Source organism: Glandiceps talaboti, chromosome 2, assembly GCF_964340395.1.
Source record: "Glandiceps talaboti chromosome 2, keGlaTala1.1, whole genome shotgun sequence".
Taxonomy (NCBI): Eukaryota; Metazoa; Hemichordata; class Enteropneusta; family Spengelidae; genus Glandiceps; species Glandiceps talaboti.
In genome coordinates, this window is record NC_135550.1 from 1,929,440 (window position 1) to 1,957,285 (window position 27,846).

Sequence of the window (27,846 nt, forward strand, 5' to 3'; positions counted from 1 at the left end):
AGTTGTGGCTCAATTTTAATATTTGAATGAATTATAACCCATTTTTGACTTGTTTGAGTTGAGAAGTACAAATCTTTTATGTTCTTGAGCATAGTACATGTGCCAATGTGTTATGTAGGGCTATTAAAATGGCATAAAAATACATGGTATTGTAGAAATGTACGACGAAATTCGTAGACATACCTGTTCAATCGATTATGTGTTTCACAAAACTACATTCATTCTTCAAATTCTAGATGCAGGGCATTGATTTAAAAATGTCTCACGCAATAGTCGAGGCAAAAACAGCTGAATTGTAGATTTGTATCTAAACTTCCGGCCTTTCTCACACTTGTCACATAAGTTCAGCCACTATCGGCCTGTCTACGTATCGGAAAATTACATATTTTCATCATCATTGTACGTTATCATTTACATGATTTTGTATGGCTTCATGATATAACGTATCTTTGAACGATGCAATTGTGGCATGGGAACCCGTTTAGTGGGGAGGAAAGTACTTCGCGTTGCCTATAAACATGGCGTGCGACAGTATGAATGCTGTTATCTGCTCATTCAACTATCAAGTCCTTCCTTGTGTATACATAGCTGACAAAAATCAAAAATCGTTGTCGAAGACACCAGAAAATTCATGATCCTCACAGGAAGACGCCATGCCATGCCATGATGTGTTGTGGTTATCAACATAAATTAGCATAACCACGTATAATCTCTTCTCATCTTTTGTGAGATTTTACGTGCGATTTATGTAGCGTTATGAGGTTTTTACACCCCGGACAGGAAGTCTTCATTACCGTTATACGTAATCGGATTATACATAATGTATGCAAACGCACATCGCTTCAAAGGAAATACTGCAGTTGGATATCCTGTTGGTGGAAAGTCTATGGTGAAATCAACAACTTTTATAGGAGATATGCACTCTGTTATGTTTAATGTATGTACTGAATTGTATTGAAATTGAAGTATGCAGTCTTAAGATATAGCCTAATTACTGAAAATCATTAAGTATGCAAATTATTCATGAACACTGTAAGGTACATCAACAAACTTGATAAGACATGTGTTTTCTCATGGTTTACGTACAAAATGTATGTACTAAATTATATTGAATTTGAAGTATGCATTCTTAAGATATACATGTAGCCTAATTACCAAAAATAATTAATTATGCAAATTATTCATTTACGCTGTAAGGTACATCAACAAATTTTATAGGACATATGTATGTTGGTATGTTTAACGTATATACTAAATTATATTAAAATTGAAGTATGCAGTTTAAAGGTATTGCTTAATTAGTTGATTTCATTGATATGCAAATTTCCCTAATTAACATGAACAGATCTCGCTCAAAAACTAATCAGGTCTAGCCATTACCCCAAACATTATAGGTACTAAATTTCATTATAATTGAGCAAGCCGTTTTTAAGAAAATGGTGACACAGACAGACACAGACAGACATACACACACACACACACACACACACACACACACACACACACGGGTGCCTGACAGACACACAGACAGACATCCCCCTTTTAATACCTGCCGTACCCTTAAATCACTAAAATCGGCCAAGAACTTTTGAAGATACAGATTTGTAAAACATTAAATTTCCAAATTTCTTTCTGCCATGACTTCCAAGTTGTGAACAATTAAATTTTTGCCAACTTTGTGATATTATTTAAACAAGGAAATGACATTTCTAGAAGTTATCTGATTTTCACATAGAAAAAGTGTTTGTCAACTGAAATAAGGAGGTACTGTAGTAAGCATCTATCATACATGTAAATATGAATACAGGTACATGGAAATCACGAGTTTTGCTAAAAGTAAAATCAGTAATTGCTGAAAACTGTTTTCTGAAAAAAGTCCCATTAATTATGTATGCATATTTCTTGTTAAACACTTTCTGTAAATACTATCATCATGAAATTTCAAATTTTTATGTTTCAAAGGGTGCTGAATCTGATGGTGTTAAAATCTGGGGACACATCCTCCCAATACAAGTTTTGGAAATTATGCAAATTAGGAAGGCTAATTATGCAAATGTTTGCAAAATTGATGGAAGAAAAAAAGTACACTGGTCTTTATTAAATTTTCTTCCATACCATACGATACCAAGTTAAAGGCCAAGGTTCAACCAGGCTATGTGCCCACGCTACAGAAGTAGGTTTGCGCATGTGCAACGGAATACGTTTGTTTATCTGGGAGGAGCATTTGGTAAATCTGACCCAGGTAGTTTATCAACATATTAGTGGTTGTTCACACATATTGATTACATGTAGTTCTTGCCTAATCCGAAGAGTCCCTTGTTATATTTTTTTTTTCAAGTCTAGTGGCAGTGTTTCTGCTACGTTTTTTTCCGGTGCGTACGTATGGCCAGACACCCAGTCTGGGTGAAACACGTATTTCTATAAACTTATACATACAAATTATAACCCGAAAAATTATATTTTGAGGGACCTGTCCTAACACGATCCAAACATTACACAGTGACAATTTGTATCATTGAAATTGTAAACTGAAATTCTTGGGTACGAACAAACTTACTTACTGTATCATTTGTACAAGGTACTAGATTACAGTTGCACACGTACATAGCGTCGGCATTTGGTCGATCGTTACCACACCAAAATCGTTAGATAGATAAGATTTTTTTTTTACAGATTACATGTAGGTCGTGTTTTGACAACATAATCGTGAAAACTTCAAAATTACATGTAACTTCACAAGTATCGCACGGGTCAGAGCGGACTAAGCTTTGCACTTCCATACTTACTGTACACTAGGTAGCTAGCTACGTGCGATCTCGAGTTTGGTAGAAATGTCATCGATGTTCCCGTTATTTTCCTTCCGTGTTCTAATTCTTTGAAAGTATCTGTTATGGCTGTTTTATGATTGATTAAACTTGTATTTCCAAGCCCAATGTCCCATCTCAGAAAACAGTCAATAAAATCACAAACATGTGTTTCTCTGAGTTATCCCGATGTGTACGAGTACCACCCCAGCTATTTCAAAACAAACACATAAATGCATACATCATGATGGGGTGAGTACGGACTCTTGTTTGGTCTCCGCGCGTATGTTTGACTACGATGTCAGTCGATGTCATTTACATGACGAGGATTATTGCTGGATAGTGCCAAAACATACATGTATGGAAACGATTTTTGAGAAATCTGGAAAGAATTTAATACGATATCACATTTGAATGAAACAAATATTTATGATGACTTCATGATTGTACTTGTAGTCTTGTCAGTTCGCGTTACGTTCATCTCCACAACATGCACAGAGCTAGAGATCGTAGAGAACAGTCGACAGGTATAGGAACTAGACTAGGCAGTGATGTATGATCTATGTGTACAACATAGACAGTTGTCCTTGAAATTTGATGATCATTACAGAAATAAAAGAGTTTCCAACGTTAGATTTGTTTATGAATTATATCACTCGTTTATCAGTATCAAATGTCGCACTAAATGTTTCAAACATGTCTTGCTTCGGGGTCATCAGAAAATTTAACTGAAAGTATGGGAATTCTTGATTGAAATATATTCAGTCATAAAATCCTCAGGTTTCTGACAATTTCCAATACTTGTTACAAGAAAGGCTGCATTCCAAGAATATTTGGTTAGCTACATGTATTACATCTGATGCCATATACGCGTATACGTGACACGCACGATCATTGTCCAGTTTGCACCACATGGTGTGCCTCGCCTCCTGTATACGTACTGTACGTCTATCTTGTCTGTCAGTGCTACATTTTGCTTCCTCTCTTCATTTTTCTCAGATGTTTTAAGAATTTGAAAATAGTCAGTGTCCATTCGACAAAATTTCTTTCCGCTGAAGTTTAGAAAACATTTAGTTCTACTCTACGTAAACGTCGTGTTGTTGCATCGTACATCATGAGACGTCACATTGACCTCACACTTCGCTTTGCGCTTCCTTCAACGTCCGGTCCCTATGAAACTAGTTCGAAGGCTTTCGCTAGCGATAGCGTGGCCAGTCTTGTTTTACCGCGTAATCCTCAAATGTTTTCCAAATAATTATGAATTTATTTCTTTTTTTTTTACACTTTGGGTATTTTACTTGCTATTAGTACTTCTGGGAAACTCATATTTAATTTTCTGACCTTAGAATTTTTTTCAATGGTCGTCAGGTTTTAGTACTTTCCTTAGCCGGTCCCACAACTAAACTGTTGTGGTTATACTTATAAGTTATAGCTGGGCGTTGTGACCGGTAGGTAACCGGCTATTATCTACATCACTGCCTACTAGGTATAGGTACGTCAACGACACAACTACTTGTCAGAAAAAACCTGTCGCACACAAAAAGTTGTATGAAATTGTGATTTTACTAAGGAGTGTAGCAACCCAGAACGTACATTGATCAAACTGAGAAACATTTTGGTTTCATTTTATGTCATTCTATTTCAGTAACAATGTATCATTTTCTCGTACGTACCGTTCACACATGTGAGCTTTATTTTAGGCAAAATATCGGGCTAACAGAGTGCACACAGACTCTTTTGTTCGCTTGTATTGTTTGCATTCGATATTTGGCATTTCGCACGTTGTTTATTTGCACCATTCACAGTGTCTTATCATGCTTTGTGTAACTTGTAAGCCTAACTGAACTGATAAGGTTCAGTAGTGCTATAGGCATGGCAAAGTGTCTGTCTGTGTGTGTGTGTGTGTGTGTGTGTGTGTGTGTGTGTGTAAACAACTTAAAGTCAAAAACTCCTGGACCGATTGCTTTGATATTTGGTGGTCATGTTACTTCTGGTGTCTAGTTGGGAAATTGTTCAAATGAAAGTGATTGCATCAGGGATGTGGGTTTTGGGTCAAAAAATGTGATTTTTGGTCAAAAAACTTAAACTCAGAAACTACTGGGCAGATTGGTGCGAAATTTGGTGGGAACATTCTTAATGGGGTGTAAAGTAAGATTTGTTCATAACGGGATATTTCCATCAGTGATATGCAAATTAGAGCTGAAAATGTGTCTTTTTGGTTAAAAATCTATAATTCCAAAACCACTGAGCAGATTGGGCTGAAATTTAATGGAAATACATTTAGGGATGTATGGAAGAAAATATTTTAAGCATACCATGATTCCATGAGTGATATGGAATTAAGGTGTAAAAATGTGAATTTTGGTCAAAAACTTATATCTCAAAAAATACTAAGTGAATGAGTTTGAAACTTGGTGAGATGTTTCTAGAAGTGTTATTCTTTGTCATTGCTTTTCCTCAAAAATCTTCAACTCTGAAATTACCCAGTAGATTGAGCTTAACTTTGTTGAGAATGTGTAGATTTGTCCTCATTACTAGCTGACACAGTGAGAACAGTACATTGTTAATTAACTATAATGTTTACTTCAGAGGAGGCTGGAAGGGTGCAGAGCATGATGGGTAAAAACAACTGTGAAAGCTCATTACGCAGTGAGCCGCCATTGTGTACACTTCGATGTGTGGTACGTGTACAGTGGTGGCTGGCTCAGTGCTCACCAGCCGTATTTTGGGGCATTTTCAACTCGCCATAACTTTCACAACAATTCATGATTTTGGATACTTTAAAAGCAAAAATCTCGACTGATATTTCTCCCTCCGTGCTAGAAGAATCGATTTCGGAATTATTGATAGGATTACTGTGATTTTTCGGCGATTTCGTGAAGAATACTTGACCCCGCTAGCTGAGGTCGGAAATTTCGGCCCGGTTTTTCGCCCAAAATTTACAAATTTTGCAAAATAGATGTATTCTTGTGTACTTTTAAATGGTTATTGTTAGAAATAGACAAGGTCTGTTCAAGATTTTCGATAGAAAGCGGGTGATCCGACCCATAGTCGAAGGTGACCTCCATTGACAAGCGATGTGATGTGACTAGTCGAGCTTCTCACAACTTGCTCAACTACTAGTACATTTGTACTACAGTAATTAATCTACACGAAAGGGTCTGTTTTCGCACATGTTGAGATATTTTCAAGTTAAATGTAACTTGCCAAATTCGATATTACCCTGCAATCGTGTGTAATAGTGACACCAGAATAAAGGCAACTCGCGTAAGCAGGTCGTATTTTTGAGTGCAGTGTCCTGAGTAGTCTCGCTGCCAGACTCGAGACTATCGTCCCTAATCTGTTTATGTATACCGAGCGGCGCAGAGACCAGTCAGGGCTGTCTACCTTCAAAAATACAAACATTTGCTCAAAACATAATAAATAAATAAATAAATAAATAAATAAATAAATACAAATGATAACAACAAGACTTCGCCTTTATATCATAAAGTTTTCTATTGCCATAAATTGTGCGAGTCTCTCGGTTTCGCGGCATATTTTAATCCGACATGGTTTTGCTCACTTGTCTGACAACGCGACAAACATGTGTTGCAAAATGTGTTCAGGCTACGTAAATTGTGGTAACGTATGATGAGGTATTTTTGATCATGTAAGCATTGCGAAATATTATATAACTAGCAAGGTAGATGTAATATATGTAATTTTGAGCTGGAATGGCGAGATTTGTAGATACCGACATATATCCTTTGATATTTTGAGTGATTGGCATGAAAGCCATTTGAAAAGGAAAATATTCACTACATGGATTCGTATTAATACGAGTGTTTTCTGGCCTTGGTTCGAGGTCTCAATATTGTCTATCATACAAATTTGTAATACATGACGTTGTTGTACATTAATTTTTTAACAATTAGTTTGTAAGATGTAAGCTAAATTATTTCTTTAGCAATCATCAGGGGGTAGGAAAGGGGTTTACGTTAAATTACATTCAGGTCTTTTTCTCACGCAAGACAAATTTATAGAAGTCAACACAGAGATGGTTTAATACGAAACAAAATGTAACATGAAGAACAGAAGAAAGTCCAGATTTGGCACAGCAAATCGACTAGCGATAGCGACGAATCTGAAAATAAACAGAAAAATGACTTGATAAGAGTGAAAAGGGCAAAATTCTAAGGATACAAGAGAAAATGCTGAAAATTAGTGTTATGGGTAACGATCATTGCACGACACGAGAGTGTCAATAAGCACACCCGGCCAGAAAGTGTAGGACAGCCGTCAACAGCAAAGCCACTTCGCGTGTTACTGTTATAACATATGCACATACGTACTCACAATGGGTCGCCATCTTGAAAACATCGAAAATCAACAAAAAGTAATGACAATTTATACACATTATACGACGGGGTATTGGGAAGATCCCTGCAGAGCAACGAAATTCACAACGATAATTAATAGTAAAGTGAAAAAAGCATACACAAAAACATAATTTTGTGTTAAAACGACCGAGGTGAAAAACCCGGAAATGTAGATATGGCTAACATTGACTTGTCGAGTACCAAAGTTTGAGTTCGTTTTAGACACACTATAAAAACTGAAAACACGATTGCCATGTTGCATTACACTCGTAATGGTCATTTCAAAAAATAGTGATAGTTTGAACGAAAGACTAATGACGCAAATGGTAATAAAACGGATAAAAGCATCGGGTACTCACCGAGGTCATCAGCGTCAGATCAGCGTGTGCTCTATCGCGAAACGGTCACATGGGTGTCACGTGAGACCCCTTCCAGCCTCCTCTGGTTTACTTTACTATTTCCTCTGGTGGTAAAGCCTGTAGCATGGCCAGTTTGGTTTATGACTGGATTATGTAATATATTGTAAGACAGCTGTTTCATCACCTACCCATATAAACTGAATGTAGCTGGCTTTTACAATATTACAATAAGACAACCAAGAAAAATAAACCTGTTACATTGGTATGACTTGGTTCCAAATTGATTTAAAAAAATAAAGAAGTACAAAACCTTGTAGACACATCCCTTTAAAGTTTGATTAGGATGTTGCTATACTTGTCTTGTACACTTCCAACATAGGATGGCTGGATTATGATGATGGAAATTAGGTATGAAAATTTTGTTTTGGTTACAACTTTAAATCTTCAAAAAATTATATATCTATCATTGCCCTGAACATGAAGTTGTGCGGCAACACAATATTTGCGCTATTTTTACTAGACAAATTTGAAACAAATTTTGCGTCAGTTTGACGGTAAACCTGCTATATTGGCTACCAAACTTAGTTAACGTCAGTTATTTCTACTCATGTTGCATCACTATATATTTACAAACAGTATATATGAAATATGAGAGCCATGTGAAACTTTTTCAGTGCAAAATGGGATGAAGACATGAGGGCAAAGTCAGTGCTCCTTACAGCAGTTTGAATTTCCCGCATATACATACATTACCCATAATCCTCTTTATATAGTGGACCTTGGCCTTTAAGTGCAATGTACATAGGCCACCATTCTGATTTCAAATGCAGGTTTCAAACTCAAAAGTAACCACGATCAAAAATGCTAACGCACTGATCTCCTTACTTCTGCATTGAATAGCTAGTTATGTGACCCCTTGACCTCAGTGCAACTTTCTATATATGGAAGTGTACATCAGTAGAATGCATGGACAAATTTGCATATCAATATGCTTTCACGTGATTCAGCAAGCTCTTTAATATTCATGTAAACAACGTCTTGCCGTGACCTGAGTTGATCCCACACTGTTGAATAATCTTGAGTTTGTTGAAGCGTGGATTCATCAAAAGTTTGAAAGGAGGACTTCCTTAAGGAAGACAATGGGAGTAAAAATACGACAGGTGAGAAAAGGTAAATAGAAAAGTGCCGATGGTGGTGAGAATTTATTTATTTATTTATTTATTTATTCAGGTAAACCAACGGGCATAAAGCCCATTTACAGGCACCTTTAGAAACAAATAAGGAAAAACAAGCACTAAAAAGATAAAAACAAGGGGTAGCAATAACAGAAAGATGTGACATGACATAAAAGGCAAACACAGAAATAAAAACAACAAAACAGGAAAAATTATTAAAAACACGCAGCCTGAAGCACACGCCGAAAGGCGGAAACAGGACTAAATAAATCTATGTTTGGATTTGCTTTAAAAACGTCATTACAAGTGGTTAAACATCTTAACATTGGGGAATATTTTCTCAGATTTACTCTGGAGGCACTGATGCGAAAGATATGGTTATTACGTAGCTGTCTGCTCTGTACATTAAAACAAACCTTGTACAAAATGGATAGACAATTATAGCATGAATTGACCAGTTTGTAAACAAAAATAGCATCTAAAAACTTTCGCCTCCTCACCAGTGGGGGAAGCTTAAACCTAGCACATAGCAAATCGTAATCTGTTGAAGTATATTGCACATTTGATTTAAAATTTAATAAATTTCTGCTGTACACGTTCGGTTTTATCAATTTGAGTTACTTGCCATGGTGACCAAATTACACTGCAGTACTCAAGATGGCTTCTAACATGGGTCACATGTAAAGATCTTAATGTAGAAATGTTGGAAAAATTGGCACATGTACGTTTGATAAAACCCATCATTCTAAAAGCTTTCCTGACAATACTATCAATATGGGTGCTAAAAGACATCTGTGAAGAAAGTAGAATACCAAGTTTGATACTATGAACACGAACAAGGGGACCATCAGCAATACTGTAATTGTATGTAATCAGTTTCTTTTTGTTACTAAATGTAATTACATTACACTTCCCCACATTAAGCTTCAATTTCCATGTATTACACCATTTGTAGACATTGTTAATGTCTGTTTGAAGAGAAATACAATCATCTTGTGTTCTAACTATGCAATATATTTTGGCATCGTCAGCATACATTGAGTACAGTGATGACCCATGACTGTTAACAATGTCTGGTATATCATTGACGAACAGAATAAACAAAAGTGGCCCAATCTGGGAACCTTGAGGCACACCTGAAGTGCCGTCACAAGGTGATGACATGTGACCATTTATAACTACACGTTGTGTTCTATTTTGGAGGTAAGATGAAAGCCAGGACATAACATTGCCAGAGAAACCATATGCGCTCAGTTTGTGTGACAGTAAAGTATGTGATACAGTGTCAAAAGCTTTACTGAAGTCTGTATAAATGCTATCTACCTGTAATTTGTTATCAATAGCATCTGTAATAAAGTCAATATAATTTACTAAATTGGTTTGAGTGGATCTACCTTTCATAAAACCATGTTGGGATTCTGAAATATGTTCCCGTACATGGGGGAAAAGGTGGGCATACACTAATCTCTCAAAAACTTTAGATACTAATGGTAGGAGAGATATTGGATGGTAGTCAACTACCTTTGACTTGTCACCGGATTTAAAAACTGGTGTGACATTTGCGACTTTAAATGCTGTGGGAAAGACACCCAAATTTAAAGACCTGTTGAAAAGTATGCATAATGGAGTGGCAAGTTCATGAGAACATGCCTTGAGAATGATACCAGATAGAAGGTCAGGTCCTACTGCTTTGTTAACATCAATACTATTTAGCTCATGTAAAACATCCTTATAGCATAATGATATATTTGAAAGTTGGTCTGTAATCGAATGATCGTGTGAGAGTATTAGTAAAGATTTTAGTGGCTCAGTCCGAACTCTATAGACTTCATACACATGCCTTATGTCTCATTATTTGGTAATATTTGATTCATACTTGTACATAATCAAGGGGAGGTATGCACCTGTATGTAAACTATGTTATAATAATAATAATAATAATAATAATAATAATAATAATAATAATAATAATAATAACTTTATTGCCACATATAAACTTAAAAGTTTACAATGGAAGTTGGTGTGGTTTCGTAGTCAAAACACAAAAGATACAAAAACTAGGATATAATACAATGACAGACACAAATAAAAAGGCAGTGACTAAAAAAATGTTGTGATCTAAGGACCTGCTAAAAACTGTATATCATGCTCTGTTTAGTGTATGTATGTCCGTGGGGTAGAAACTTTTACTGAAACGATTTGTATGTGATTTAATTTCTCTATACCGTGACCCAAAAGGCAGTAATTCAAACATATTGTGTGCAGGGTGAAATGCATCTTTGATTATTGATTTCGATTTCCTCATTGTGCGATCGATAAAGAGTGATTCAAGGGAAGGAAGGTCTGCCCCAATAATTGAAGACGCGGTTTTAACAACACTGTTTAGCTTATCATGGTCTCTATTAGTAATATTGCAATACCAGACAGTGAACGAGAATGTGAGAATACTTTCGACTACTGCACGGTAAAATTTGACCGTGATCGTTTTGCTGACACCGAAACTCTTTAGGCGACGGAGAAAGAAAAGACCATGACGGGCTTTCTTTACGACGTTATCTACATGCATTCCCCACTTAGGGGCGACGTCAAAAGATCGATGTTTACAAAAAAACTTAATTGCTTTAGTTTGGGGGTGGGGGGGTTTTGGCCAAAATAATTTCTCAACCGTCAAAAACGATTTAACGCCATACTTGGCAAATTTAGTACGATTTCAAGGCTGCTTTTACCTAAAACACTGCGTACAGTCGGTCCGATTTATCAGCGGTACGCGGTTCAGCTTTCAAATTTGCTGCAAAATAGGTATTTGGGAACGAGGTGGGTATCCAGAGTGTGCGTACGCACATTTCATCAGTTGGCGTCGTCGAGACACGAAGGGTTCGTACAACTTTCTGGTCCATATATGTTCCCCTCACACAATTTATAAATGCCCATTCGAACGACATTCAGAAACTAACGAACAAGATTTGGGAGTTAAATATCAAAAAACAACAGGGCAAATCCCGGGCCGGTGTACAGGAAAGCGCAACGAAGTTGTGGCATGCCAAATACAAAAATGACCGACGGTCATTAGCCGAGTTCATGTCCCAGGAGGTCGAGTCGAAACAATCTATTTTGAAATACGTTAAAAAATATGTTTGAAAGTTAACGAAGTCACAGTGGGTACGTGATCAGAGCCGATCGTTCAATCGTAGTGGTAAATTTTAAAGGACCTTCACGATAATTGATTTCAATAGACTATGTGGATAGGACGCGTGACGTTGCCATAATCCACCTACACGAAGGTTCTAAGTTAGGCCATAAGTTATAACGTGAAACTAATACGAATATTCGTATTATTATATTCGAATGTAAATCCGGAAATTACCGATGAGATGTCATGTTTGATGTGACCTCTCAACTTGGACTAAATTGTCGTAGATAGCGTGGTATTGCGAATGTTTATTTCTAGGCACTCGCAACAAGTTGATCGTTCGACTGATGTTGATTCAATCCTTCGTGAAAATCAAAAGTTCGATCGCCTGAAATAATTATTCAGCAATAGTTTCGCAATTTCAAACAGATTTATAGATGTTTGTAAATGATTGATAGTTGGAACATGCATGTGAAAGCCGTGGCCGCCGCGTCAACGTGTTCATCACCGTCGTGGTGCGATGCGATGTCACAGTCAAAATCAACGGAAACGTGCGAATATATACGACTCGACAGAAACAACTTTAAGGCTAAAAAGCATGAGAGCTGGTAAATACAATTTCTAGTTGAAACTATGTTTTGCAGAGACAGTTAAATGTTTTACAGTTTGAATTGCAATGTTACTACATAGAGTTCTTTCCTCCAGTGAAAATGGTTACTTCATCCGATCTAATCTTTGGAATGGCCTTTAAATTTAATGGGAAGTGGTATCCTGCTGTTTGCAAAACATCTTGTCAAGTTTTATGAATAAAATCTATCTGTACAATCAATTTAGTCGAACTAGTTAACAAAGGCGATTCCTACACTTTCCCGACCGGCCCTGTATTTTTCAGTTAAACAAAAATCATCCGATCAAAGTGTTGCTGATGAGCCTACACCCAGTCACGAAATGTCTCCCATTTCAAAAAACAAAGTGAAACCAGACATACCAGTATTAGTAATCAATGTGACTTGACGTGTAAATTCAGTGTTGTTGTGTTCTGTTGGTTTTCAATAAAAGTATTTTTCTGAGTTAAAATGGTTTTCTATTTTATTTATAATTCAGTATTATATTGGTACGTTGTTTGAAAGTGGAAGTATACAGTATGAGTCTGAAACGATTTTCAATTTTAGGTCAGTTAAGTTAGATGGGGGGGGGTGGGGGGGTCTGGGACCTAACTTAAGCAATTAAGTTAGATATATTATATTGAACTTTTGATGTTGCCCCTTAAGATCATCTGAAATAAGTGTACCAAGAAACTTAAACATTTCAACAATCTCGACCTGTTTACCGTGAACCGATAGTGGAATGTGTTTCGTACTGTGTTTTCTAAAGTCTACAATAATTTCCTTGGTCTTGTCAACATTCAATTCTAAGTTATTTTCACCACACCATCCAACCAGCTGACTTACTTGTTCTCGGTATGCACTCTCATTGTTATTCTTTATAAAGCCAGTGACGGTAGTGTCATCTGCAAATTTGACGATCATGGAGCTATCGACACTTGGAGTACAATCATGTGTAACAAGGGAATACAACATCAGGGAGAGAACACATCCTTGTGGGGCACCTGTGCTAAGAGTAATTGACTTGGACGAAAATGAACCGATCTTAACAATTTGGGGTCTGTTTGAGAGAAAATCTAAAACCCAGTGACATAAAGAGCTGTTAATACCGAGTGATATCAGTTTCTGGTGGAGGTTGGTAGGTATGATAGTGTTGAAGGCCGAACTGTAGTCAATGAATAAAATTCTTGCATATGTGTTGGCATTTTCTAGATGGTTAAGGACATGGTGTATTGTTAGGGAAACAGCATCATCTACAGAACGATTAACTCGGTAGGCAAACTGGTAAGGGTCAAGTGATCGGGGAAGAATGGATTTGAGATATTGTAGGACCAAGCGTTCTAACACCTTCAAGTTAAAGCCACTGGCCTGTAGTCGTTAAAGCAAGTTACAGCAGGTTTTTTCGGAACTGGTACTATTATAGATTTTTAAGTCCCCGCGGACAAAGTCCGGAACGGGGACTTATGGATTGGGTTCCGACTGTCCGTGCGTGCGTGCGTCCGTCCGTCCGTCCGTCCGTCCGTCCGCAGCTGTTTCTTGGAGATGCCTGGACCGATTTTTTTCAAACTTGGTACAGGGGCAACATACTATGGCATACATATGCACGTCAATTTGTTTTATGATATGATCCAATATGGCCGCCTAGCAACCATTTTGTTTGCGAATTTTCCCTGTCTAAAGCCATAACTCAGACATGCTTTAACAGATCTCATTCAAAGTTGGTATTAGGACAGTGTTCTATGACATACATGTGCATATTCATTGTTGTCATGATACGATCCAATATGGCCGCCTAGCAGCCATTTTGTTTGTGAATTTTCATGTCCAAAGCCATAACTCAGACATGCTTGAACAGATCTCATTCAAAGTTGGAATTAGGACAGTGTTCTATGACATACATGTGCATATCCATTTTCATTGTGATACGATCCAATATGGCTGCCTGGTAGCCATTTTGTTTGCGAATTTTCATGTCCAAAGCCATAACTCAGATATGCTTGAACAGATCTCATTCAAAGTTGGTATTAGGACAGTGTTCTATGACATACATGTGTATATCCATTTTCGTCGTGATACGATCCAATATGGCTGCCTGGCAGCCATTTTGTTTGTGAATTTTCCATGTCCAAAGCCATAACTCAGACATGCATAAACAGATCTCATTCAAAATTGGTATTAGGACAGCGTTCTATGACATACATGTGCATATCCATTTTCGTCGTGATACAATCCAATATGGCTGCCTGGCAGCCATTTTGTTTGCAAATTTTCATGTCCAAAGCCATAACTCAGACATGCTTGAACAGATCTCATTTAAAGTTGGTATTAGGACAGTGTTCTATGACATACATGTGCATATCCATTTTCGTCGTGATACGATCCAATATGGCTGCCTGGCAGCCATTTTGTTTGTGAATTTTCCATGTCCAAAGCCATAACTCAGACTCCATTTTCATAGTGATATGATCCCCCATACCCAACCAATCCTTTATTGTTGGAGGCATATTCCATGTCCAACAAGCACACACAACATATCTAAGTCTGTTTGTTTTAGGTTCACAAATGTTGTTGCGTGATCAGAGTAGTGATAATTCCTTAAAACCCAATTATAGCGGGGACTATGTCATTCTCAATGACTTGTTGAGTACATGTGGTACTTTGCAAAGGCGAAGTGACAAATTAAAAATACCTTCAAAGACTGTAGAGAGTTGACTAGAGCATGCTCGCAACAGACGTGGAGTTATTTCATCTGGACCTGCTGCTTTACTAACATTCATCCTAGCAAATATATGACTTACACCTGTATCAGTTATTGTAAAAGCCTGAGTGTCATTGCCGGTACTAGTAACATTAACATAGGACCTATTGTTCTGCTTGTCAAAACGACTGTAAAATACATTTAGCTCATCGGAAAGATTTTGATTCTGCATAACTATACGTTTAGATTTGCTTTTATAATTAACGATCTTATTCAGACCTTGCCAAATTTCTCTTGGGGTATTCGCACTAAGGTTGTCTTCAAGTTTACAGCGGTAATTACGCTTGGCTTTCTTGATAGCTTTTCGAAGTTCATATTTCGCCCTCTTATAACTCTTCGGATTATTTGAATGGTAGGCTTCCTCTTTTGCCTTGAGTTGACTTCTGATGCTCTTATTAAACCATGGTTTGTCATTAAAGTATTTTGTTACAGATTTTTATGGGATGCAAATATCCACACAGAATTTGATGTAACTGATCACCGACTCTGTTAATTCATCGATGTCCGTGGCGTTTTCGTGAAACACACTCCAGTCTGTAATTTCGAAGCAGTTATGAAGGTTTTCAATAGCATCCTCTGACCATACGCGGATACATCTTTTGACGGGTTTTTCACGTTTTAGTTGTTGTCTCTAAGATGGTATCAGGTAAACCATAACGTGATCGGAGTTACCGAGGGTATGCAGCGTAACAAAATACTTTTGTACCTGATACCCTCAGAAGTGGACAGGAGTTAGAGTACAATTGATGATTATCATATGTATTTCTTTATATCAGTTGAAAACTATGAGAACGTTGTCAGTTTATTCTTTGAAATTTGAAATAAGCAAAGCTTAAAACCTAATTTTACATTGAACTTCTGTGTTCAACAGCTGAAAATAGCTGACCCAGTTGACTGAATAGCCAGGCAATCTGGTCTGTGACCAGCTTAGAATGAACTCCAGGGGTGAACAAATCATTTTGTGAACTGATGGTCCCTGGACTGGTGCCTTAAAAAATCCAGTGGTCCTGCTGAAAGAATTAGTGGTCCCAGGTCCCGTGAATGTGAAACATTAAATCTTACCTATGAATCTGTATATTCATATGACTTTTTAACATACAATGTAGTTATTAACAGTAAGGTACTAGTCCAACGGACCAGACAAGGTAAACTTTGTGTGGTCCGCCCAAAAAAATCGCTAGTCCCGGACCCAGGACCAGTGGATTTGTTCACCACTGCACTCGCTGAAAATACAAAATGTAGCTGACCCAGTTAACTGTGACCAGCTTAGAATGAACATACTGAAAATAGCTGACCCAGTTGATTGAATAGCCAGGCAATCTGGTCTGTGACCAGCTTAGAATGAACATGCTGTAAAGATATCAAATGAGATGTAATGTCATTGCTTGTAGAGAGATATCAAATGATATGTAATGTCATTACTTGTAGAGAGATATCAAATGAGATGTAATGTCATTGCTTGTAGAGAGATATCAAATGATATGTAATGTCATTGCTTGTAGAGAGATATCAAATGAGATGTAATGTCATTGCTTGTAGAGAGATATCAAATGAGATGTAATGTCATGGCTTGTAGAGAGATATCAAATGATATGTAATGTCATTGCTTGTAGAGAGATATCAAATGATATGAAATGTCATGACTTGTAGAGAGATATCAAATGAGATGTAATGTCATTGCTTGTAGAGAGATATCAAATGATATGTAATGTCATTGCTTGTAGAGAGATATCAAATGATATGAAATGTCATGACTTGTAGAGAGATATCAAATGAGATGTAATGTCATTGCTTGTAGAGAGATATCAAATGATATGTAATGTCATTGCTTGTAGAGAGATATCAAATGAGCTGTAATGTCATTGCTTGTAGAGAGATATCAAATGAGATGTAATGTCATTGCTTGTAGAGAGATATCAAATGATATGTAATGTCATTGCTTGTAGAGAGATATCAAATGATATGAAATGTCATTACTTGTAGAGAGATATCAAATGAGCTGTAATGTCATTGCTTGTAGAGAGATATCAAATGATATGTAATGTCATTGCTTGTAGAGAGATATCAAATGAGATGTAATGTCATTGCTTGTAGAGAGATATCAAATGAGATGTAATGTCATTACTTGTAGAGAGATATCAAATGAGATGTAATGTCATTACTTGTAGAGAGATATCAAATGAGATGTAATGTCATTGCTTGTAGAGAGATATCAAATGATATGAAATGTCATTACTTGTAGAGAGATATCAAATGAGATGTAATGTCATTGCTTGTAGAGAGATATCAAATGAGATGTAATGTCATTGCTTGTAGAGAGATATCAAATGAGATGTAATGTCATTGCTTGTAGAGAGATATCAAATGAGATGTAATGTCATGGCTTGTATAGAGATATCAAATGAGATGTAATGTCATTGCTTGTAGAGAGATATCAAATGAGATGTAATGTCATTACTTGTAGAGAGATATCAAATGAGCTGTAATGTCATTGCTTGTAGAGAGATATCAAATGAGATGTAATGTCATTGCTTGTAGAGAGATATCAAATGAGCTGTAATGTCATTACTTGTAGAGAGATATCAAATGAGATGTAATGTCATTGCTTGTAGAGAGATATCAAATGAGATGTAATGTCATTGCTTGTAGAGAGATATCAAATGAGATGTAATGTCATTACTTGTAGAGAGATATCAAATGAGCTGTAATGTCATTGCTTGTAGAGAGATATCAAGAGGATGGAATGTGTAACTTATAACAGTTTTTTTTTCTTTGCTAGATATCTGAAGGTCAGAAGTATGAAAAAGACTGGTTGATGCAGTCATTGCAAAACCTGTGTCATGTTCCCTTTCAACCCGTGGATGTAAGTACTGTCTGGTCAATATACAATGTAGTATGTGCCTCTGAAATCTCATTATTTTGTTTATTAAAGAAAATTCCAACTGATCCTCAGTTAAAAATCAAGCAAAAAAAATCAGGGGTCTCCAGTGTATCCATTATGTTTTTTCCAGTGTATATTGAATATGCATAGACATCCTGTCAGTATGTATGGTACACTGTGAAAATCAATGCGTACACACATATTTCTATATAAAGATCTTCAAAATAAAGGCTTGAGAAAATTACATTTCGAGGAACCTGTTCCAACAACATCCAAACACCGTTTTTAGCACAACTGAACTGATAAGGTTCAGTTGTGCATAGCCATTGCAAAGTGTCTTGTCTATCTGTTTGTGTGTGTGTCTCATGCATGGTTAAAACACATAGTTTTACATATTATTCATCAATCAGAGTAACCGCAAGTTTCATTTTTAACTGGGGTTTTTGAACCCAATACTGGCAATAGACCTTGGTTGTTGCGACAATGAATGATAGTATGTACCGACCTCCCCCACGTCAATATTTTCTAAATTCTAGAGATGTCGACCACAGGTTTGTTCTTCATATAAATTACATTTTACTTGTATATGGTTGTGAGGACAATTTCTTCAGTTTTATCTCATTTGACATAGCTCTGAAGGTATCATGATGCTAAAATCTACAAAGGCCTGCTAACTAGACACATACACACTGTACACGATTTTACCCACAACTCTCTCTGATTTGTACTGTTGGACATCAGCTCCTTGAAGTCAGACAAATCTCACCTGTGTACAGGATTTTGTAAGAATATTTTTGCCATTTTCAAAACGTAGAATTGACACTGGTGAGTTTCTGAATATATATTTTCATTGGTTCTGGTATCAATGATTTATTGTAGGAGTAGCAATTTTAGAAATTTGTCAACAGATTTTCTTGAAAGACATGCAAAATATTTTCCACAAAACTAAGGAAAATATATGCACCTGTTAATGTGTTTGCCAAAGATATAGATTTATTTGAATAGGTATGACAAAAGAAATGTACATACTAAAACTCATCATACACACTGTCTACCCAAGTTATTGATACTTTGACATTGTAAAGTGTTTTATTCACAGTACATGTTTCATTTACTTGTTAGCACATTTTATGCAAAATTTAGAACTTTATTTTTGATTCCCAAAGGTACTTTTGTTAGTCCCTGTCAGACGAAGTCCGGGACGGGGACTTATGGATTGGGTTCCGTCTGTCCGTGCGTCCGTCTAACCGTCCGTCCATCCGTCCATCCGCAGCCGTTTCTTGGAGATGCCTGGACCAATTTTTTTAAAACTTGGTACAGGGGCAACATACAATGGCATACATATGCACGTCAATTTGTTTCATGATACGATCCAATATGGCCACCTAGCAGCCATTTTGTTTGCGAAATTTCCCTGTCTAAAGCCATAACTCAGACATGCTTGAACAGATCTCAATCAAAGTTGGTATTAGGACAGTGTTCTATGACATACATGTACATGTGCATATTCATTGTTGTCATGATACGATCCAATATGGCTGCCTAGCATCCATTTTGTTTGTGAATTTTCTATGTCCAAAGCCATAACTCAGACATGCTTGAACAGATCTCATTCAAAGTTGGTATTAGGACAGTGTTCTATGACATACGTGTGCATATCCATTTTCGTTGTGATACGATCCCACATACCCGACCCATCCTTTATTGTTGTAGGCATGTTCCATGTCCAACAAGCAGACACAACATATCTAAGTCTGTTTGTTTTAGGTTCACAAGTGTTGTTGTGTGATCAGAGTAGTGATAATTCCTTAAACCCAATCATAGCGGGGACTATGTCATTCTCAATGACTTGTTACATATTAATTAAACATAATTACTATGCTTAAATGTTGGCAAATATGGGTTATTGAAGAAGTTATAAAATAAGGAACTTCCAAGCATACCAATCAGAGAGAGTTGTGGGTAAGATATCACACAATGATACAGTCAATGGATGCATTTCAAAAATGACAGCACAATGCCATTTATCTCCTGTAAACGACACAATATCCAACGTATCTCAATCAGCAGTAATTAATTTGAATGAATTATGGAAAAAGAAAAGAAACTGTGTACACATGACTTAAGTATAAGAACTGATAAATACAATTTCCCGTTGAAAATATGTTTTGCAGAGATAGTAAACTTATGTTTGCTAACTTGAATAAATTCCTTGTCAGTTGAATTTGCTCACCCGGCATCTTGATGTCACGCTCTTGTCACAGCTACATGGGAAATGGCCTGCCCGGACGGAAATACCATACTAAATGAAATGCGAACATTATAACATTCATGCTGAAATGTAGCCAATTTGTTGTGCAATCACATGCCTTATATATACAATGTATATGAAATAATAGCTGATACAAATTCCGATCTGAACAGGTACTAAGTATACTATAGTAACTCCAATATGAATGTTCCAGATCATGATGAAAAATTGTGAGATCATGTTTACGTAGCACACAGACATCAGGAAATGTGATTTTTACGCAACATGACCAAATTTCCTAGGAAATCACTTGTTCTAAACATGAACCTATAATTATAAAATTTATATAAATATACATGTATGGTTTAAAGTGGTCCTGAACAAACTCAAATGGTATTTGAACCACTTTTTCTTCAGATAAATCAGTTTGCAGCCAAAATTTACATAATACTGGGTGTCACTGAGGATCAGTTATAGTGAAAATGATTTCCCATCAGGCATGGCGCTGAAAATGACGATTACATCCATTATATTTATACCTTGGCATGTTTGTCAATGATGAACAGCTGCTACACACACACTTAGATCTAGATGCCAGTGGACGTTTAGGATGACGTGATGTCACAAGCAGGGAGTTTTCCCAGCATCCCTTGCAACAAAAGTTTCCAAAATGGCAGCACACAGTGTAGAAATTTTGACATTTCAAAGTCACATAAGTTTAATATGTTTCATTTTATTTCTAAAATTAACATATCAGTTGGAAACACAAAGTTGAGCTATCTAAAAGTGCAAATGTATTTGATTGGACCTTCCCTTTAAGAATAGTTCATGATGTGATAATCCCATCAGTGATATGCAAATTTGGGCTAATATGTGTCTTCGTGGTTAAAAATCTGTAATTCAAACCTACTGAGCAGACTGAAATTTGATAGGGATGCGTATAGGGATGTGTACAAGAAGATGTAGTCACAAAATTATCATCCCATCAGCAGTATGCAAATTAGGTCTAATAAACTTAATTTTGGTCAAAAACTTTTGAAAAATACATGGTGAATGGGGCTGAAATTTGGTAGGGATGTTTCTGGAGATGTTATCTGCAGCTTTTTGTTCAAAACATTTTGGCACAACTGGCCCTAGCATTAGCAACCATGGCCACACCCTTACAACAGTGATAATGCATATATACAAAGATAACAACAGAGACAGGTAGGTAAATGAATATAGAATCAAGGAAATGTATGTCAATATGCCTAGCACCAAAACCACACCCATAGCAACATGCCTAGCAACAAAATCACACCCATAGTAACATCCAAATGAATTGTTCATGACATGACAAATGATGGTTTATATTACAAAGATGAAAACTGGGAAGGGTAGGCGAGTGAATGAAGAGTCCGAAAGTAGTGTATGCAAATATGACTACATGTAGCAACAAGACCACTCCCATAGCAACAGCCAACTACAGTTGTGCTACAGCACCATTGTCGGTATTTTCTTTTTCATGTATTCTGTTAAATTCCTGGGCATAGGCATATGATAAATTGGTTATTACCTGATGCCGTTTTGGCACTCATGGTGATATGATGAACAAAGAGGTGATATCAGGTAATAACCTCATATTATTCTAAGTTGCACAGTCTGACACTGATCTCAAAATGTTAATATATTTTGTCTTCTCAGGTCCATTTTACAAAAGGCAATGTCTGTTTTTATGTAGACGATAGGAAAGCAGGGGATGCTATCAAAGCATTGACAAGGAGAATCACAACTAAGGACGGAGACAAGGTAGGCAGTACATTTTAAAATGTGTCAAACAGATAACCCTGTGTTTTCGTATGTAAGTGATAGCATGTTTTACTAGTCCACATGCTTAGTACATTGTGCTAGCCTACCATTGCAGCACTGCACTGGTCCACATGTTTAGTACCTTGTGCTAGCCTACCATTGCAGCACTGTACTACTCCACATGCTTAGTACATTGTGCTAGCCTACCATTGCAGCACTGTACTGGTCCACATGTTTAGTACCTTGTGCTAGCCTACCATTGCAGCACTGTACTACTACACATGCTTAGTACATTGTGCTAGCCTACCATTGCAGCACTGTACTACTACACATGCTTAGTACATTGTGCTAGCCTACCATTGCAACACATTGTACTGGTCCACTTGTTCAGTACATTGTGTTAGCCTACCATTGTAGCACTGCACTGGTCCGCATGTTTAGTACCTTGTGCTAGCCTACCATTGCAGCACTGTACTACTCCACATGCTTAGTACATTGTGCTAGCCTACCATTGCAGCACTGCACTGGTCCACATGTTTAGTACCTTGTGCTAGCCTACCATTGCAGCACTGTACTACTACACATGCTTAGTACATTGTGCTAGCCTACCATTGCAACACATTGTACTGGTCCACTTGTTCAATACATTTTGTTAGCCTACCATTGTAGCACTGCACTGGTCCGCATGTTTAGTACATTGTGCTAGCCTACCATTGCTGCTCGAACCTGCAAACTGCAGATTCCAATGCAAGCCTGCCACTCTAACCATTTGCCCCTCATGACTTCACTAGCCTAGCATTGCATCACTGTACTGCTCTGTTTGTTTAGTACTTTGTACTGGGTAATCCTGTTAATCCTGTTCACTTGTCTGCTTCCTAATAGGTTATTGTTCTTATGAGGCCATGCCCTGAACCAACCATTCATGTAGAAAGAATGTCTAAAAATGCACTTGATGCATCACAACTTGATATGTTGAAACAAGTGATGAGTAAGAGATTTGATCCATCTATTCTAGCACTTGATCTGAGCAATTTGGTGAAAGATAGTGGTGAGTACAATAATATAAGTTATGTCTTTTCATTGTTTGGCCTTAGCAAGATACAAAGACAGCAAATCAGCTTTCTGGTAGCTAACAGTGAACACACACAAAGTCAAACTATTAGTATTATTGCAACATGATGTCAATGGATGTTGATGTACCACACTCACAGTACAGTGACACCTTTAATTAACAAGTTTTCTTCAAACAGCCGCAGTCAACCTCATTCAGCTTTAACACCATCTTGATACAAGGTGATTATATCATATAACCCTTAACCAATTAAGGCAGCTAGTTCTATCAGGGTGAGGTTTTTTTTTTTGTTGTTTCTCATCTCCAATGGAATAGTCAGGCGGGTCGGGCGGGCGAAATAAAAAAAAAAAGGGGGGCAAGAAAAAAAAATGTATTTTTTCAGTTCTATTCTCTGTCCTTTCTGTCCTGTTAGTCTCTATACAACTTCATTTCTCTTCTCTTTATTGAATTCCTTGTTACAAGTCTCTTTCCTTCATTTTAGCAAGGTTGACAAGTCTGTAGAACAACTTTGTAAGAAGATGATTAAATACTTATCATCCTGATGGGTGTATATCTGTAGCCATGAATCATTGTGATATTTTATCAGGAGTACTAATACATTCGTCCTATTAATCAAAGTGGCATTGCCATCGCTAACAATGTTTTCAAGTTATCCAATTTGAACTTTAGTATGTAACTTTTTGAAACACTTATGTGATTGTCATCAGTGTGCTAGATGAATTTTCATTTATATAAACCATTACTTCTATGAAACATTTTTCTTCAGTGTGAACTTGTCAAAATAATCCACCAGATAACATGTAAACATTGCTAGAACTCAGAACCCCTTTGGGATTTACTGTTTAAAAGTAATTAAAAGTAATAATGCAAACATCGGAATGTCTTCAAAGGTCATACATGTCATGGGTCATGAAACGCTATGGAGTCGGTCATTTCCCTGATAATACAACTGATTTAAAGCTAAAAACTGGTCAAGAAATTAGGAATGCAGTATGACTTTTACCAATTTTAAGCATAATTTTGAAAATGATGGAAATATTCTGAGCTATTATTACATTGCAGCAAAATGTACCGCGTGACAGTATTAATTTTGAGCCCTGTCCCTCATCAAACCTCAACGGCTTCTGCCATGATGAAAGACACATGCTGCTCTGACGTAACAAAGAGGTTGGGTGGGTGGGTGGGTGAGGGGGGGGGGGGGGGGGGGGTTAGACGGCGGTGTTATGCCAAGGTTTCCAACAAGTGGGGACACAGGCCCCTTGGTTCCAATAAGTGGTGTCATTTGACAGGGAGTGGGGTCAATTATTTTTGTCTATGAAATATTTATATAAATTATCTCAGACCACTATAGAGATACTGTGGTCTGAGATATTCCATTACGTATAGACCATTACCTAAGTACATAAAAAATTCCATTCATAATAACAGTTCCCAGTAAGCTATTTTTTGAAAATTGTGTACTACACATTACACCTTAGAAAAAAAAGGCAATTAAGATTATGTAATTTTAAGTTTTATATATATATATATATATATATATATATATATATATATATATAACTCGGTGAGTATCAATCTGCTAAGACAGTGCTCTATACCGCAGTGGCAGAGCGTAATAGCAAAACTATATATATATATATATATATATATATATATATACATATATATATATATATATATATATATATATATATATATATATATATATATATATATATATATATATATATATATATATATATATATTGTTTAGAAAGATTGGACAGCCAGGTAGTCACAATTTTTAATCTGAATATCAATGAATAGCAGTGCTAAAATTTATAATTCCCATTTTTCAGACAAGGACAATGAACAACTTCAAAATAAGTCACAGTGAACATATGATTGAATAAAAACTTTGAGAAATCCTAAACTTGTAACCACTTGTTTCATTTTTAAAATTGTTAGTACACTGCTGTGTTTATCATTCCCTCTTCAAATTCATGACATTTTGAAGAAAAAAAATCCCTGACTTTAAAAAGTACCAAATGTGAACGAAAACTTACAAATAATAGTCAAACAAACTTTAACATAATTTATTTTTTATTAATTAATCGTTACTGGCTGTGTATCATGATTTGGTCCTGCTATATCAAATGACAGCATAGTTACGTACCGTAAACTTGCAATGATACGGAAAGCTGACATTAGGTGTCCTTGAAACTCAGAACTTTAATCTTTAACTAAAACTATCAACAAAGTCAAAGTTGGGATGCTCTGTAAATATTACAATTTACATTAATTTTTTTCTGATTTGCACAACAAGTCCGTTCTTCATGTCTGACCGGGCGCACATGCATCGGCCGTCTATAGTGGCCATGCCAGTGATGACGCATTGATTCAGTGCCCAACATTCACATGTGTCACTAGCACTGTCAACATCATGCAACACGATCCCCTAACACAGCTTTTTCGGAATCAAAATACACATGTACTCATTTAATTTAACCCATCAACAAATGAAAATCACAACCTGTCCCATACATTTGGTTCACGAAGGCTTCTGAGCTGTGGCATGGCAGATAGATGTTCCGGTAGCAAGTTCAGTGTTTCGCACACGTCAGTGATTAGGTCAGAGGTCACGACAGTGACAGTAGACAAAACATGTGACGAGAGACGTCCATTTCGACGTCTCATCTAATCCCTCTAATGTTTTAATTTGTAGATTAAGTTTATCAAAGTTGATCTTTTTGTGGCATTTTTTATGTTAACAATATATAGTAACTGCGCGTTGTCACTGTATCTTATATGATGTCAACAAAACTTTACGCAGTCAGTATACTTCTTGTGGGATTCACGTCGAGTCAGAGCCTGACCTGGTCCGGCCGTGGACTTAGATAATTTTGATGTCTGCCGTAAAATGAATGCGCCAAAGCGATGCAAGGTGGGAAAATTATTGCTTCATTTGTAATTTTAGGGGGCCAATGTCGCAAGGTCGTGGCTTCGGCAGAACTGGCCTAAGACGCCATGGGGAACCTTACAATTTTGCTGTGCTCAGGGGTCGGTCGGAAATAAAAAAACTTTTTTTTTTCTGATGTCGGAGCTGCAAATTAGGGTCGGTCGGGAGATGAGAAACAGAAAAATAAAAAGGGCCGCCCTCATCGTCTTGTGTAATCTACCACACACAACAATAATATTGTTGGTGTGTGTTTATCTTAGTTTGTCGATAGTTTGGTGTCCGTAGTAATATATGAATGACTTGACTGCAAATAACAGTATTTTTTTTAACAGAGCAACAGATGTCGGTTAGTTTAGGTGATTCTTCCAGGTGAATGAAACTGATGTCAAGCATTTGATTCCATATTGACAGATCTGCAGAGTCAAAACATCCAGGCTAATCTGAGCAGGGAAAACATTACAACTGCTATTGGTACTATCATTAGTGAAAATATACCACAGGTGAGAATTATATCAATCAATCAATCGATGCAATTTATATAGCGCCAATTCCACTATGACAAGAGTTCAAAGGCGCTGTACAGTCAAAATGTTTTAGAAAACAGGTAAGTCTTTATACATCATTCACGTTGAGGTCATTTGTGCATAAGAAATTGTCTTTGATTTTCCTTGCTTGACTCCAATTGAAATCAGAATATATAGAGATTAAAGGTTAATGACATGAAACTCTGTTGATTGATAAGATTTCAGAAACATGCTCACTGTAAGAGAGGAGAAAATAATTTGTTTACTGTTATCGTGTGTTCAAACATTTTGAAATTTTTTTAGCTCCGCTGTCAGTGAAAGCCGGCAGCGCAGCTTTATGTATAGGTGGATTCTCTGTTGTCATCCGTCCATCACATGTCCGTCCGTCTACTTTTTAGCAAAACTGAACTGAGCTTCAGTAGTGCTATACCTGTAGGGATAGTCTGTGTGTGTGTGTGTGTGTGTGTGTGTGTGTGTGTGTGTGTGTGTGTGTGTGTGTGTGTGTGTGTGTGTGTGTGTGTGTGTGTGTGTGTGTGTGTGTAAACGACTTAAAGCCGAATGTCAGGTATAAAAGGTCCCCTAACTTCGTGGGGGTTATTGTCAAAAATTCTGATTGCGTGCTGGCTGACCTGTGCCGAACCAACTACATGGCTGTGAACTTGTCAGAGATATGGTAAGCACAGGCAGTATCTGCAGACGTCTGCTGCGGACTCCTCGAGATAGTTCTGGTTCAGAGCTGGTTATTGTGACTTGGATCTTCAGGGCGGTCGGTTGACCTGTCAGCTGTATGTAAGCTCCCAATCAAAAAGGCTAAAAAAAAAATGCTGCCGTGCATTGTCCTTTGCTGACTCTGATTATTATGGTTTACGATGTTTTTGTGGAGACAGCAGGACGCCAATATGTGACGCAGTTTACAAGTTACAATGAAAGTGAATAAACACTAATTTTCACTCTAAATACAACACGTGTAATAGTTTTTTAGAAATCATAAATAACTGTTTACTTTTTGTTTGTTGATTTTGATTTCAGTAAAACGAAAATGATATCTCGAAATATATTTATATTTTGCTTTGGATGTACGAAAAAAATGATCTCGAGTTGTAATGTTAGATTTCAGAAAACGAACGACAATGTTATATCCGGTCTTGTGAATTTTTCCTTTGCATTTGAAAATAATCTTGAGGTAGCTTTTGCATTCAC

At 36.8% G+C, this 27,846-nt stretch overlaps 1 protein-coding gene across 2 annotated transcripts in view; it reads left to right on the forward strand.

Moving 5' to 3' along the window:
* Positions 1–27,846, forward strand: part of LOC144449796 (nuclear RNA export factor 1-like) — a 102,365-nt gene that overhangs the window by 14,411 nt on the left and 60,108 nt on the right. For both annotated transcript variants that reach the window (XM_078140374.1, XM_078140380.1), the window contains exons 4-7: positions 17,972–18,055; positions 22,008–22,112; positions 22,995–23,160; positions 26,534–26,622. In XM_078140374.1, coding sequence (XP_077996500.1) covers positions 17,972–18,055; positions 22,008–22,112; positions 22,995–23,160; positions 26,534–26,622 — 444 coding nt within the window. The remainder of the gene's footprint in view (positions 1–17,971; positions 18,056–22,007; positions 22,113–22,994; positions 23,161–26,533; positions 26,623–27,846) is intronic.